The sequence below is a fragment of the Salmo salar genome, chromosome 17 (genome assembly GCF_965601325.2).
Source record: "Salmo salar chromosome 17, fSalSal1, whole genome shotgun sequence".
NCBI classification, from domain to species: Eukaryota; Metazoa; Chordata; class Actinopteri; order Salmoniformes; family Salmonidae; genus Salmo; species Salmo salar.
Window position 1 is genome coordinate 12393938 of NC_138307.1, and position 17207 is coordinate 12411144.

General features: G+C 42.1%; 1 protein-coding gene across 1 annotated transcript in view; it reads right to left on the reverse strand.

Moving 5' to 3' along the window:
• Nucleotides 1–3003, reverse strand: part of LOC106575297 (voltage-gated inwardly rectifying potassium channel KCNH7) — an 83539-nt gene extending 80536 nt beyond the window's left edge. The window contains exons 1-2 of the mRNA XM_082963454.1: nt 2502–3003; nt 1568–1798 (exon numbers count right to left, since the gene is read on the reverse strand). Coding sequence (XP_082819580.1) covers nt 1568–1798; nt 2502–2577 — 307 coding nt within the window. The 5' untranslated portion in view covers nt 2578–3003. The remainder of the gene's footprint in view (nt 1–1567; nt 1799–2501) is intronic.
• Between the last annotated feature and the right edge of the window lie 14204 nt (nt 3004–17207).

Sequence of the window (17207 nt, forward strand, 5' to 3'; positions counted from 1 at the left end):
AATGGATTATTTGGGACCAAACCAACATTTGTTATTGAAGTAGAAGTCCTGGGAGTGCATTCTGACGAAGAACAGCAAAGGTAATAACATTTTTCTTATAGTAAATCTGACTTTGGTGAGTGCTAAACTTGCTGGGTGTCTAAATAGCTAGCCCTGTGATGCTGGGCTATCTACTTAGAATACTGCAAAATGTGCTTTCACCGAAAAGCTATTTTAAAATCGGACATATCGAGTGCATAGAGGAGTTCTGTATCTATAATTCTTAAAATAATTGTTATGTTTTTTGTGAACGTTTATCATGAATAATTTAGTAAATTCACCTGCAGTGTTCGGTCGGAATGCTAGTCACATGCTAGTCACATGCTAATGTAAAAAGCTGTTTTTTTTATATAAATATGAACTTGATTGAACAAAACATGCATGTATTGTATAACATAATGTCCTAGGGTTGTCATCTGATGAAGATCATCAAAGGTTAGTGCTGCATTTAGCTGTGGTTTGGGTTTATGTGACATTATATGCTAGCTTGAAAAATGGGTGTCTGATTATTTCTGGCTGGGTACTCTGCTGACATAATCTAATGTTTTGCGTTCGTTGTAAAGCCTTTTTGAAATCGGACAGTGTGGTTAGATTAACGAGAGTCTTGTCTTTAAAATTGTGTAAAATAGTCATATGTTTGAAAAATTGAAGTTTTTGCATTTTTGAGGTATTTGAATATCGCGCCACGGGATTACACTGGCTGTTGAGTAGGTGGGATAGAGGTTAACAAGGTGGAAATGTCGCGTCAGCACACATCAACCCATGTTTCATGACCAGTCACCAACTTTAACCCCCGCTTCAACCAGCTCTTATAAAACTGTTCAGCCCTTGTAGGTGGAAATGTCAGCCAGGCCAGTGATTACATACACCTTGACCATTACGCAACCGCTACAAGCTTAGTCATCTGGATAGGAAGGAACATCATCGTTAGAGGGCACCGCATGCACCCTGGGTGACCCTGGTTATTGGATATGGGAGAGGCGGTTTAAACTTTCACTCTGCCACACGCTAAGCATGCGACCCATCAAAACAATAGCAGCTGTCATGCCAACTCATAATCTCCGTGGAAAATTCAGAAGCGGCTTAAACTCAACGACTCATTCAATTATATGTCACCTTTTTATGTATTTAGCCAAGAGGCAATGGAATTGACCAATTTATTTCAGTTTCTAGGTTTGTGCAATATTCAATTTTGTATACAGTGAATGGAGATGCAATTGTCTTCACAAACAGATACTGTGTTTTTCTACTTCAAAATCTCTAGACAGAAACCCCCCTATCTGAGCGGCACTAAATGAGATGTCATACATACACTGTAAGTGTTTTGTTCAACACAAATGACCTACTGAAGTGTTTTACTTCAGACACCCAGAAAAGTCCCTTGTCGAGCCAAGCCCATTCCATTTCCTGTCTCTCCTGCATTATTCTGTCACTATTCACTGACCCTTATTTTGCTTCAAATTTCTCATATAAACGCAAAAGCATGAGCAACTAGCCCAGTGGGGAGGACTCCGTAGTCCGTACTCACCATCCTTGCGGTGGTAGGTGATCTCCACCTTGCGCTCCTCAGACCCCATCAGAGCCTGGGCTACCTGGGCGATGGCATGCCTGTTGGTGAACTCTCCATGGAGGAAGTCACAGGTGCACGGCCTCTGCATCACGTCCGGCCGCGAGAAGCCGGTCATCTCACAGAAGCCATCGTTGCAGTAGATGATGGCGCAGTTCTGAACCCGGGCATTGGCTATAATGAATTTCTTATCTGTGAAGTTGTAGAAGAGTGTTGATCATAGTGGGGAAGAATGGGTAGGTTAACACATTCATGGTAGCATCAGAGGTATGTGATAAAATACCACTCTGCATGATGCTTTATATACAGTATAAAATGTACACTGTATTATAAGTCAATCAAAAATATAAAGATGATCAATTAAACATTTCGTTTTCAGTCTCATCATGATTAAGGGTGCATTGCTTCAGTATTTGTCAATGGAGGTGTGTACTCTATTCTACTAGATTTATGTTCATGCCATAGCCATACTATAAAACAGAGAGATCCACATTTAATAACTGGCACGTAACCACTTGACTATAACCATTTCAAATGTGGGAGTATTTGAAAAAGGTTATATGTCTGTTGTTTGGATACTACTTATTACCATGTCATCTTGATGAGAAACATAAGTTGTTGCTACTTCGAAGTACCTTAATGCTCAATGACATCCCATATTTAAATTATTTTGACCTCAACTCTCCCACTTCTAAAGTATCACAAGCACAACAATACTAGCTCTGGTCTTACTGATTGTTAAAAAAAATGTGTTGTCGAAATTCCAATATTCAGATAAAAAATATTAACTTAATTTATTTGTTCGTGTGCAAGCAAGGCAAATACATTTTCCCAACAAAATGAATATTATTAATTTAAAGATACATTATTGTGAAAACACAAAGATAATACTCACTTTGTCCCTCAAATTTCTTTATAATTATCCCCAAAAAGGTGTTTTGTGGCGCAACATGACCTCTCCGAACAGGCATGATTATTGAATAAATAAGAAAGATTCCGCTGTCCAAGTAGGAACGCACCTTTCTCCTGAGACTCAAGTTCTTGTGGTTCCAACCGCTAAAGCCTGAATGTCTCCCCTTTGTCTATACTCATCCTTAGGAAATCTCCCACTCTTAGCTCTTCCGACCTTTTCCTTATTTCAACATAAATATGGTCCGACCAGGGCACATATTGAAGCCTTCAAAGTGCACGTCGCCCGCATTGACTCTGGAGTAAAAGGTTGCTGCACAGCGTAGTTTCTCCAACATTTCAAAATGATCATGTGAGGGACCCTGCCGCCGCTCTAAAGCGTTGCGCTCGCTGCTGCTGCTGCTGTTGTGGAGAATGGACTGATGCTGCGGTGCCACGGATAGTGACGTTACCCCGCTCAGGGCAGCGCTCAGCTCATGCACCTCGCGCTCAGCTCAATCAAGGATCAAATCGTATATCCATGCGTTGAGAAGGAGCTATGGGTGACGCCAGGGCAATAAAGGTGTATCGTCTATTTTTACATTGACCCATGGAAAACACGTGGGCTTATGTCTCCCGTTGACTGTGGCATTCCTGTAACTGCCAATGCAAAGAATGCATAAGATGACTGCATGAATTTTAGACATACTGTAGACATACTGAATTTTAGAATTTTTGTAGACATACTGTAGTTGTTTAGCAGATACAGAGAAAGATACAGTTCCACAAATGAATCAATGGAAACAGGCCACAGCACTAATGATCGTATCAAGTTACAGAGAGGGGGAGAACATTGTAGATGTGGTTCCCTGTCCATGGTGCTGAAGTTGTAACAAAACTCATTTTAGAACTACTATGTCAAGTTCATTTTTATTCCCCCCCCCATTTTTATTTCCCCCCCCCCCCCCCCCACACACATACACACACACTCCCTCTTAAAACATCTGTCTCAGAATCTCTGCACAACCTCACCACCAATCTGTTCCACTGAGAAAACAATACAATAGCCAGGCTGCAGAGGAAGATACTATACTTTAGAACCTTTGCGTCCCCCAATGATGACCATACAGAGCAGTAATTCCGATTTGTCTCTCTACATTGTAAGACTTGTCTGTCATTTCAACAGTGAAACCCTGTAGAATGCACAGTAAAATGCCGCGCATGTGTTTTACAGCGTTAATGCTGTAGATTGCACTGCATACTGGGTCAAATGCAGAAAAATATTGTTATTAACTGTTATTTGAAGCCTCCTGTAAAAATTACTCTAAAAGTGTATAGCTACAGTTTCAGTTTCAGACGCCAACCTCATACTGTCGGGTGAGACACGTGAAGCTCGGAATATTTTAGTAAGTATTTTCTTAGCAGTGGTGAAGTGGAAGAGTATTTGTATCACATGCTGGGTTGGTACTGCACCTTGACTTGTTTATAAGTATCTTTATTGAAAGACAACTTTGAAAACTGCATGTTTTCTTAGCTAACCATATGTGTTAACTGTTGTTACTTCTATTGTCAATTATGTTGCTAATTGGTTTTAATGTTGTTATTCATTTGAATAAATGTATTTTATGTACAAACGTATTGTTTTTCTTACATTTACATTTCAGGGAGAATTTCACTGTAGTTCTACAGCATTATAATGGCACCAGTTGCCAGCTTAATACTGTAATTTTACTTTACAGAAGAGATGCTGTAATACATTTTACAGAACAATCTTCCTTATTGTAAAACATGTTATAGCATCCCTGCTGTAAATTTAATATTTATTTGTAAAGTATAAATTGCAAAAGTTACCATAGATTACCTGTTAATTACCAATATTAAGGAGGATTCTGGTAACTTTGGTAAATTAGGGGTAGCTTTGCAAAGCTATGTTTACTTAACTGGAGTACATTTGAAAAAGTAGTTCAATACATCCAAACTACTTAGTCATAAATTACCATCACACTTACGCACGCACGCACGCGCGCGCGCACGCACACACACACACACACGCACACACACACGCACACACACACACACACACACACACACACACACACACACACACACACACACACACACACACACACACACACACACACACACACACACACACACACACACACACACACACACACACAAATTGCTGAAAAGGGCATGACTGCCCTACAGTCTGAATCACATTAAGGGCCGGTGTGACAGCCTTTTATGAAGTGTGCTTATTTCACACACCCAACTCACTGATTGGACTGGCACTGTTTTGGCACCGCCGCGCAATCTGTCACTATATTCACTGAACTGTATCTAATGTAGTCAGATTATTCAAATGCATGAAACAGGAGACAAAGAACAATATTTGAGTGTGGATAAGAACAAACTGTCCTTTCCAACAACAATCTGAAGGAAACACCATCAAATCTGAGCTCCCTACTATCATATGCCAAAAACGTTGGAAGAAACAGCAAAAACAGACAAAAGGTGTCTGAATTCTAGCATTCTACAACAATGAAATGGCAGTCTGCATACTGTATGTTGTTGATTATTTTTGCTATCTGTTCAGAGACATGGACGTGGACGTGTGAAATATAATTCACATCGAGAGGTTATAGCCATGTAATGAAAGCTGCAGTGATCCCTACGACTATACATGAAGTGGACCAACAGGAATGTGTTGTACTGTCACCTACCCTATATCACCAGCAAGACAATAAGCCACAGTTTCACTCCATCTTATCTGGATGTGAGAGACCCGTAGGCTGCAGCTGTGACGGTAGATAGTGCTTACTGAAATTACCCACAAAATGATTTCTCTGGGCAATAGTAAAAGACGTGTAGCTAGCTACAATTCTGAGAGACATTTCCCCCTGACTCTTGTCCATGACAGCTGTTACAGTATTTATTAAAAATAAACACGGCTTGGTGTAATCCTTCTCTCAGGAGTCACTGTCGACTCATTCAAGAGTGAAAGGCAGAGAGAGAGGGCAGTGGCTGAATATGTTTGAATGAGAGAGGGAGGGAGGTAGGGAGGGGGGGGGGGGGGATTAAAAGGAGAGATAGAGGCTGTGTTCCATTCGCCCAAATACCCACAGTGCATTATTTAGGTGGAGAAAGAGAAAGGGCGGTGGAAAGGAAAAAAAGGGAGGGAGCGGTTAAAAAGAGATGAGGAGGGATAGTATTTTGTAATTCCAAGTTTTTCATGATACAGTCTGGCTTGTTTTACACAATGTTACACAATATTTGTTCAATATTTACAAATTACTAATCATGAGAAGAAAAGGCTGATGCTGCATATACAGATGTAGGATCTTAATTTGACCAGCATTGTCGCAACAAAATAGTCCTGCATTTCTTTTGTTTTGTAAGTTTCACTAAATAAAATATGTGGAACTCAGAGTACGCTGCGCCTTGGTCCGTCTCTCCACACAACCGTGACACACGCTCTTAACGCTTGTATGGTGTTCTGCTCTGTGGGACACATTTTCAATGTTTACTAAAAGAAAAATTATACAATGAACTATTTTTTCAAGCTGAGACTCATTGGCCTTGGCTCATTTTCTGTGAAGAACATGTAAAAGAACACATTTTCATTGAGTGGACACTGTGCACCCCCCTTCACATTTATACTACATATGTGGTGTTCTGGTCCACTGGACCCGAAGGTAATAAAAGTGTGTAAAAGTGTGTGTGGGTGAAAACAAGTAAAAATGAAACAAAGGTTTGCTGTGTGCCTTCACTCTTCCTCCATGGGCCTGCTGTTTCAAACATAGCACTAATAACCTGTCTGTCTCCCTGCCTGTCCGTCTGTCTCCCGCTTTTCTCACACTCTTTACCCTTTGTAGTGAGTGAAACTACACAATGTCTTTCGGGAACCTGCACAATGTTATTACAGTACATTATTTTGATACATTGTAAAAAAATCTGTATTTTCCCACACTGTACCCCAGCCAGGTCCGAATTGGGGGAGGGACACAACAAATAAATAGCTTTGCATGTGTGGCTCCTTACCACAATCAATCAGTGTGGCAAAAATAATCTCAGAGGGCCTTAGAAATACATTTTGCAGAGAGAGAAGCTAGTGTGGAAGGACCGTCTTCCATTTTGGAAGATTAATACATGTCTCTGTCATTTCGGAGTCTGACAGTGAGTTGGAAGAAGAGGATGAGATTGACCTTCAGCCTGCCCCAGGACCAGCCCATCAGCAAACAGCCCCAGGACCAGCTCGTCAGCAGCCAGCCCCAGGACCAGCTCGTCAGCAGCCTGCAGGAGGAAAAATATGGATGTCAAAAAATTGTGAAATTGAATGGTCTTCATGCACAAGGAATGAGCCACCCCGCATGGCTGCCAATGTGATAAGGATGCAACCAGGGCCGACGCGGATGGCGGTTACTCATGTGCAGGACATAGTCTTTTGAACTGTTCATCCCAGACACCATCCAGAAAATCATTCTGGACTGCACTCATTTGGAGGGAAGGCGTGTTTTTGGAGAAGAGATGGAAGGAGATGGACCAAACATGCATACTTTGGGGTTCTTATCTTTGCAGTTATTTTCAGATCCAATGGGGAATCCACAGAATCCCTGTAGGATGCAGAAACTGGGAGATAACTTTTCCGTGCAACAATGTCTCTGGAAAACTTCCACATTATTTCCAGGATTATCCGCTTCGATAACCGAGACACCAGACCCGCTCCGCGGCAGAGAGACAAGCTAGCTGCAATCAGGTCAGTGTGGGACAAGTGGGTGGACTGCCTTCCTCCGTTTAACAACCCTGGGCCCAACATTACTGTTGATGAGCAGCTTATGCCATTTAGGGGCCGCGGCAGTACATACCGTCTAAACCCGCAAAATATGGTATCAAGATCTGGTCTGCTTCATCATATGTGTGGAACTTGCAAGTGTATTTGGGGAAGCCAGATGGAGGACCCCTGAGAAGAACCAAGGGATGCGGGTTGCCCTGGAAGTGACACAGTTACTCCGTGGCCACAACATTACATGCGATAACTTTTTTACTTCGCACAAGCTGGGTCAGGAGCTCCTCAAGAGGAAGCTGACGATGGTAGGAACAGTACAAAAAAACAAGCCAGAGCTCCCACCTCAGCTGTTGAATACACAGAACAGGCCTATCAATTCTTCTAAGTTTGTGTTCACGGCCAACACGTCCCTAGTGTCCTACGTGCCAAAGAAAGGCAAAATGTGGTACCCATGAGTACGCTGCATAGGGATGGGAGAATCTGTAGCCAGGAACATAAAAAAACAGAAATCATAATGGAATACAGTGCCACAAATGGAGGGGTGGACAATTTAGACAAGCTGGTGACTGGCTACAGCTTCAAAAGAAGAACCCTACGCTGGCCACTTGTGATATTCTTCAACATCTTTGACATCTTGGCATATAACGCGTTCGTCATCTGGATGGCGTCGAACCCAGATTGGAACAGAGGGAAGCTCCAGAGGAGACGGCTCTTTCTCGAGGAGCTGGGCAAGGCATTGGTAAGACCTCAAATCCAGAGCAGGCAACATATCCCAAGGACCCCAGCTTCTGCAGCCATAGTGAGGAGGATTCAGGAGGAGGATGCTGGTGTCCCTTCCGCCCGACCCACAGAACCAACGACTCCAATACCGGAGGTAAGTGTGAGTGATGTTGTTACATGTGTGTGTATCTGACTCTCCTACCTTGGCCTGCTGTAACTATATATGTGAGTGAGTGAGATGTTAGTTAAATTCCTGAACTAAGTGTTTTCATCATTCTAGATTGCAGCCGATAGCAACAAGAAGAAGCGCTGCGATGTGTGTGGACCCAAGAAGGACAGGAAGACACAGTGCACGTGCATCAAGTGCAATAAATACTTTTGCAACACACACACACAGTAAAAACTCTGTCCCTTATGTGGTGTGTAGACCAGCCGTAATTTGTGTTCAATGGGGCTCATTTTCCATTTCCATAAAATACTGCATGTAAAATTTGTCCTTCCAATTTGTTCAGCTCAAAGCAATAAACATCAATAGTGATGAAAACCTTGTTTCATTTAAATTTGTTCAAGATAAACATGATTTATTCCACCCATGTCTTGATTATAATGGATTTTATTGACAAAAATCATATTTTATCCCAAAAAACAAATACCGCTTTTATTGATAAATGTGATCTAGCAGAGGTAAATGGCCAATAGTAACCATGCATGCTATCTATATTGCTTGTCATTGATATAAGTAAACATCTAAGTATTAAGTGTTAAGTATTTTTACGTAAATTGATATGGCTGTATTATTTTAAAAACCCAATAATGTTGTTGGTTCATCAGACCAGTGAAAATCGGGTGAATAACAAAAACATGAACACAACACAAGGTTTAAAATCCCCTGTCATCCCTACTGCATCTGATCTGGCAGACTCACTAAACACAAATTCTTAATTTGTAAATGACGTCTGAGTGTTGGAGTGTGTCACACCCTGATCTGGTTCACCTGTCCTTGTGATTGTCTCCACCCCCTCCAGGGGTCACTTATTATCCCCGCTGTATATATCCCTGTGTTTCCTGTCTCTCTGTGCCAGTTCATCTTGTTTGCCAAGTCAACCAGCGGTTTACATTGCTCCTATTTTTCCCCGGTCTCTGTTTGTTTCTAGTCCTCCTGGTTTCGACTGTTGCCTGTCCTGTCTCCGAACCCGCCTGCCTGACCACTCTGCTTGTTCTGACTACCAGCCTGCCTATCCCCGTGTACTGTTTTGGACTCGGATCTGGTTTCTGACCCCTGCCTGGCCTGACTTCGGGACTGCCTATTGTCTGGTACTGTTCGGACTCTGACCTGGTTTATGAACTCTCCCCTGTCCCTGACCTGCCTTTGCCTACTCCGTTTGTAATAATAAATATCAGAGCTCTACCATCTGCCTGCTGTGTCTGCATTTGGGTCTCGCCTTTTGCCCTTATAGTGTGCCCCTGGCTATCCGTAAATAAAAAAACAAGAAAATTGTGCCGTCTGGTTTGCTTCATATAAGGAATTTGAAACGATTTATACTTTTACTACTGATACTTAAGTATATTTTAGCAATTACATATACTTTGATACTTAAGTATATTTAAAAACAAATGCTTTTAGACTTTTACTCAATAAATATTTTACTGGATGACTTTCACTTTTACTTGAGTCATTTTCCAGTACTGTATATTTACTTTTACTCAAGTATGACAATTGGGTACTTTTCCCACCACTGTTGGTTGGCTATAGGCTATATGAAATGTGCAATACTGTTAATATAACTGTGTGTAAGTGTGGTTTTTCAGTGAATTTATTTAAATCACGAATGCTCATCTGCATTTCCTGCAGTCATAGTGTCACGGGCGTCGTATTGATTAGACCAAAATGCAGCGGGAGTCTGTATACTCATCTTCTTTTTTATTAGGCAGAAAGAAGGAAAACCAAAACAAACATATACAAAAACAACGACGATAAACAGTCCTATAAGGCTTACAGCTATACAAGGAACAACTACCCACAAAATCCCATAGAAAAACACCCCTCTTAAATAGGACCTTCAATTAGAAGCAACTAGGAGCAGCTGCTTCCAATTGAAGGTCAACCCAACAAACATCACATAGAAATAGACATACTAGAACTAACATAGAAATAGACTAACAAGAACATAACCCAACAAACCCCGAAACGCTTTAAACAAACACACCCCTCTTAAAACAGAACATAGCCCAACAAACCCCGAAACACTCTAAACAAACACGCCCCTGCCATGTCCTGACCAAACTACAATAACAAATAACCCCTTATACTGGTCAGGACATGACACATAGGAAAATTCTCAGCCACAGAAGTGTGATCAAATGAAGATCCTAAATCTGTAGAGCACACCATGGAAATTGTATGTTTTTTTTCTTGATTTATAATATGCATTTAGATATACTGTACTCTAAAGGCCAATGCATTTAACTTCCGTGTGTCCCCCGGTTTGTTTTCTGAAAGGAGAATATCCAAACATAAGCTTGCATCTGTCTCTCTGTCAGCCCATTCATTTTTAGTGAATCTGTTGTCAGTATGTGGAGCAATTTAGAAACAGCAGCTAGGGCTTTTAATCCACAGATCACACCAGGGCAAATACCTCGCTGCTCCCAGGAATGACCCCTTTCTCCTCTTTTTCTCACTCAATCTGTTGCTCTATCTATCTCCCTCTCCTTCTCTCTCTCTCTCTCTCTCTCTCTCTCTCTGTGGATATTGAACACGTGCACATGTTTAGATTTTGGCACATCTTTATATTGGGCTCCCGAGTGGCACAGCGGTCTAAGGCACTGCATCTCAGTGCTAGAGGTGTCACTACAGACCCTGGTTAGATTCCAGGCTGTATCACAACCGGCCGTGATTGGGAGTCCCATAAGGCGGCGCACAATTGGCCCAGCATCGTCATGGTTTGGCCACGGTAGGCCGTCATTGTAAATAAGAATTTGTTCTTAACTGACTTGCCTAGTTAAATAAAGGTTAAATAAACAACATAAATATTCATGCTCATATTTAGCCTAGTAAAGAGCTTCCAAAGGTAAACTCTACAGATAACTGCTAAAATAGAGGAAGAACCAGCATAAAGTGTCTTAATGAGTTGTTGGGCCAACACGAGCCAGAACAGCTTCAATGCGCTTTGGCATGGATTCTACAAGTGTCTAGAACTCTACTGGTGGGACGTTCTTCCACAATAAATTCCATCATTTGGTGTTTTGTTGATTGTGGTGGAAAATGCTGTCTCAGGCGCTGCTCCAGAATCTCCTGTAAGTGTTCAATTGGGTTGAGGTCCGGTGACTGAGATGGCCGTGGGCATATGGTTTACATCGTTTTCATGCTCATCAAACCATTCACAGACCACTCATGCCCCTGTGGATGGGGGCACTGTCATCCTATGGGGGCATAGCCAATGATAGCCAAAATAATGGTCAAAATAATGGCCTGCCCAGCATTTCTATACATGACCCTAAGCATGATGAGATATTTACTGCTTAATTAACTCAGGAACCACACCTGTGTGGAAGCACCTGCTTTCAATATACTTTGTATCCCTCATTTACTCAAGTGTTTACATTTTTGGGGCAGTTACAGTACCTGTACATACACATCTCTCTCCCTACATCTGGTACATGGATCCTTGATACCAGTACCATTTCACATGCAACGAAAACAAAAAACAAAACAAAGATCATTGAGTAACAGGGAAAATGTAGATAGATGGAAAGAGAGAGGGAGAACGGTACAACAGGACAAGCTGTAAGAACCTCTTTGTGCCCCACACATTTTCCACCGGCTTCTCCACTTTGGGTACAGAGTTGATGGGAAAGGCTTGCTGCAGCCCGGGGGCCAAGGTGTTGGTATGGCAGTGATAGCCTGTCCTGTCACCTCCAGAGATACCAACATGTGTGTGTGTGTGTGTGTTTGTGTATATCTGAATACTTGTCTTCTGTCACTGTCACCATCCAGGCTAACAGGCCGTGACTTCCACAGCTCATCACCAGAGCAAGAAGTGTCACCCCCCCATTCCTCAGATGTATCACCCGGAACACTGTACCTCGTTTCAATCACCACGCACCCAACACTCTGGGCCAAACACTGTTGGTGTCTGGCAGGGTGAGAGTGAGGGGAATGTGGAGACAAAGGACGTTCTCCTTGTGTAAAAATGTGTCGCCTCATAAGATGTTGAAAGGTACATGTAAAGTACATTGTAGAATTGAATGAACAGGACACATTTAGGACAATGGGTTCAGTGGGTTTATTAGTTTCCTATTATAAGTATCAGGCACTTTGGGCCCGCCTGATTTCTCTGTAAGAAAAGCTGTACAAGGTGTTGAGCGGAGGCATAGCTTAGCACCCTAATCATGAACATGTCCTCTAGGGGAGAAAACATATGTAAGCACTTGGGAAGCCTGCTGCTGGTAGAATGCTAAACGACTCATACGCCTTACCTTATCTAATAGATGTGTACTCACAAAGAGCTATCTAATGAATAGGTTTATTATGCAACACACACACACACAGGTGGTGATGACTTAATCTGTCAAATGAAATAGCTGGCGAATGTTCTAAAACAACATAATAATGATTTGAAGAATGTCTTGTAATCCACTAAAAGGTAATTCTGATCTTAGTTCTTTTGAGCTTGCTGGTTATTTCCATGGCCTTTGCCTAAATCTTTTAGATCTATGTGCACAATATTCATGAATGTCTCTCAAAGACATTCTATCATCGCACTCTGACCTCGTACGTTTGCTGCTATTCTTCAGGTATAGCATCACACAGAATACTCATAAACTGAGAGTTTACGAAGGAATTCAGAGAAATTAAACTGGAATACAAAATGTATTGCATGCTGTGGGCAACATTATCCCTAGCCTATTTCTAATGGGTCTTTTGGCTGTACTGAGTCAATAATGGATGTCTCGGACACTTAAATAATGAAAGAGGATACAGATGTGGCCCATTCCGACCACAGAAATCAATGGATGAACCACAGGCTGGACATTAGATGGACAATACTACAGGATAAGTGTAGTCATAAAGCACGCTCACAAGGGCAAGTTATTTTTAGACATTATTTACATGGCAAATGATTCCATTCCTTGTAATCCCCTGTCTTTTGTCTGGCCATCGGTAACTAGAGAGAGTACCCAGATAATTAGACAAAGGTACCGTTTATACTGACTTTATAGAAGATTTATAAGATCCTTCTTAATCATTTATAAATTGCTTGTTTTGTTCAATGCTACAGTAGCTACGGTTTTAAAATGCTCATATGTATTTATGTCATCATACATGCTAACTACGGTCCAGTGAGTCGACTGTGGCTATGTTAGTCATCAGCAATGAAGATGATGCACATGTCCCAAATGGAACCCTATTCCCTTTATAGTGCACTTCTTTTGACCAGGGCCCATAAAAATAGTGCACTATAAAGGGAACAGGGTGCCATTTGGGATACCATTTTATATTACTGCTGCTGTACAAAAGGTAAACATTTGAAATATTTGCGGCTCCTTCACAGTTATCTAAAAATACAATGTTACTTCTATCTCTTCTGCGTCTTTAAGAATGTCAAAGGTCAAAACAATTGTCTAGTGGTCATTCCAGAAGATTTTGGCTCATTTCAGTGATATGCAAATAAGCCAAAATCTGTGTGGAATGAGTTTTTCTGTTGACAATGATTGCTAATGACAGGAGAGCTGGGAGCTGCTTGAGAGCTGCATTCAAGGACATGGGTAGTCCCAATACACAGGGGTGTATAGTGTGTGTGTGTGTGTGTGTGTGTGTGTGTGTGTGTGTGTGTGTGTGTGTGTGTGTGTGTGTGTGTGTGTGTGTGTGTGTGTGTGTGTGTACAAACATCCTTCTCAGAACTTACAGTTTCGTTTGCCTTGTCTATTGGAGGGTCTCTATGGAGACGGACTCATCACCCCCCACCCCTTCCCAAAACTCCCCTTGCTCCCCCCTCCCCCCCCCCCTAGCGTTCATTAGGCCCTGTTTTTTGTCAAACCTCTGACAGCGCTCCAACCCACCGAGCCAACCCACGATCTCATCTCTCTCCTTCTGCTCCAGCCAGTCTGGGTGATCAGAGGTTGCCGTGGCAACTCCTCCTGTCCTGTCTGGATCATCCCTACATCCCCCCTCCTTACTCTCACCCCGCCCTACCTCCCTCCCTCCCTCTATTAGAATCAGAATGTTCCTCTAAGAGACTAATGCTTTCCGATCTCTCTCTCTCTCTCCCTTTCGCCCCTCCTATCTTGCATGTTTTCTCTCCCTTTCTTTCCCATTCTCTCCCTCTCTCACTTTCTCTCACTCTCTCTGTCTCTCCCCTCCACTCTCTCTCTCACCCCGTCAGTCAGAGTGGGAGCCAGGCCAGATCTGGGATCAGTGTTAAGACAGCTGCTGCTGGCCTCTAGGTGGTTTGTGTGGTCTGTCTGTAGCAGACAGGGAGGGAACCCAAGCCTTTATCAATGGCAGTTAAGACTGGAGCTTTAGGATCAGCCATAACGCAGCATGGGATTTCCCATCATATGTCCTTTGTACAGACATTAGTTTGAATCCATTCCCTGGCACTAGGTCGGATGGATGGTTGAAGAGGGATTGCCTGTTCTAAATGATGAAGACTGATTGACAATCTCCTCTCTCTCCTGGTTTGCCTGGTAGTCAAAGCTCTCTCTTCCGTATTTCAAGCTTTCATGCACACACACACACACACACACACACACACACACACACACACACACACACACACACACACACACACACACACACACACACACACACACACACACACACACACACATACATACACATACACACAAAGCCAAAGACAAAAGACAACCGTCATAAACCATTGTTAAACAAAGGACTTCAGAATGACACTGCAGTTGGAATGATTTCTAAAAACGATCAATTCAGAGCTTGACAAGGTTTCATTCATTTGGAGACAGAGGAGGCTATCGACCTAGGCCCAACTTGATTTATATCTGTGGACGCAGACGGATGAACACAAATGGCTACTATATAGTTAGCTCTATCAAATGATAAATGGAGGGGGAAATTGGACATCTCTCTCCCTCATCTATTTTATTAACATATTAGAATTGATACGGTAGAAACATTTAGGATTATATTCATTTTTGTTATTGATTATTTATATTAACTAGTTATAAACCCTATATAAGCCATTTATAGATGGAACCTGGATGTAAAATGTTACCTGATATTGATTACACAATCACTGTACTGGAGAGAGTAAGCCTGCCTGCTGGCTGTATAGTTTAGTTTGTTAGGATCCCCATTAGCTACTGCACAAGCAGCTACTCTTCCTGGAGTCCACATGAAATGTACAAATACATGACAATGTAGAGAACAGTGATACACAAGAACAACATTAAATTGGCATTCTCTCAACCAGCTTCACCTGGAATGCTTTTCCAACAGTCTTGAGGGGGTTCCCACATATGCTGAGCACTTGCTGGATGCTTTTCCTTCACTCTGCGGTCCAACTCACCCCAAACCATCTCAATTGGGTTGAGGTCGGGTGATTGTGAAGGCGAGGTCATCTGATGCAGCACTCCATCACTCTCCTTCTTGGTCAAATAGCCCGTACCCAGCCTGGAGGTGTGTTGGGTCATTGTCCTGTTGAAAAACGAATTTTAGTCCCACTAAGCGCAAACCAGATGGGATGCTGTGGTAGCCATGCTGGTTAAGTGTGCCTTGAATACTAAGTAAATCCCTGACAGTGTCACCAGTAAAGCCCCCCACACCATCACACCTCCTCCTCCATATTTCACGGTGGGAACCACACATGCAGAGATCATCTGTTCAGCTACTCTGCGTCTCTACTCTGCGGAACCAAAAATGTCAAATTTGGACTCATCAGACTAAAAGACAGATTTCCATCGGTCTATTGTCCATTGCTCGTGTTTCTTGGCCCAATCAAGTCTCGTAGTGGTTTCTTTGCAGCAATTCGACCATGAAGGCCTGATTCACACAGTCTCCTCTGAACAGTTGATGTTGAGATGTGTCTGTTACTTGAACTCTGTAAGCATTTATTTGGGCTGCAATTTCTGAGGCTGGTAACTCTAATGAACTTATCCTCTGCAGCAGAGGTAACTCTGGGTCTTCCTTTCCTGTGGCGGTCCTCATGAGAGCCAGTTTCATCATAGCGCTTGATAGTTTTTGCGACTGCACTTGAAAAACCTTTCAAAGTTCTTAACATTTTCCTCATTGACTGACCTTCATGTCTTAAAGTAATGATGGACTGTCGTTTCTCTTTGCTTATTTGATAATAATATGGACTTGGTCTTTTACCAAATAGTGCTATCTTCTGCATAGTACCCCTACCTTGTCACAACACAACTGATTGGTTCAAACACATTAGAAAATAAAGGAAAGCCGCACACTCTAAGAGCTCAGATGCAAAAATGGAATAACCAACGTTTCGACAGCGAAGCTGTCTTCATCAGGGTATCATCACAAACACTGCGAGATGAGTCATTTATATAGTGTCAAGAGACACACAGGTGTTTGTAATCATGGCCAAGTATGGCCTAATATCATTGGTTAACTCAAATATTTAAAAAAAATGGCATACAAAGAACATACAAAAAGACAAACAAATGGATAGCATACGATCATAGCATTTGTAGTCTAAAATGTATCTAACAAACAATTACAATGGCAAAATCACAATAATCACAAGAATGGCTTCAGATCAAAGTCTATGTTGAGACCGAAGGGAGCAAGGGTCTTTAAATTAAAGATCCAGGCAGCCTCTCGTTTTAACAATAAATGATCAAGGTCATTCTGTCGAATCAAACGAATTTGTATTAAACAATCAGATTTCGACAGAAATATGGCTGAGACTCAGGATAAGTTCAAGGAGAGGGGGTACAACAATGATCAGATTAATATTGCCATTGAGAAAATTCAAAACAAAACGACACATGACCTTTTTCAAGGTCAGTCTCGCAAAAAGACGCATTCTTGCGTTCTCACTACCCGCTATTTAAAGTGCTCTGAACAAATTAAAGGAATCGTTCACAAACATTGGCACATTCTGAAATATGATGATAGTCTCAGTAATGTGTTTTCTGATCTTCCCCTGGTCGTATTCTCGCGGGGCAGAAACCTCAGAGACCAATTGGTACACTCTGTTTTACCACCCCAAG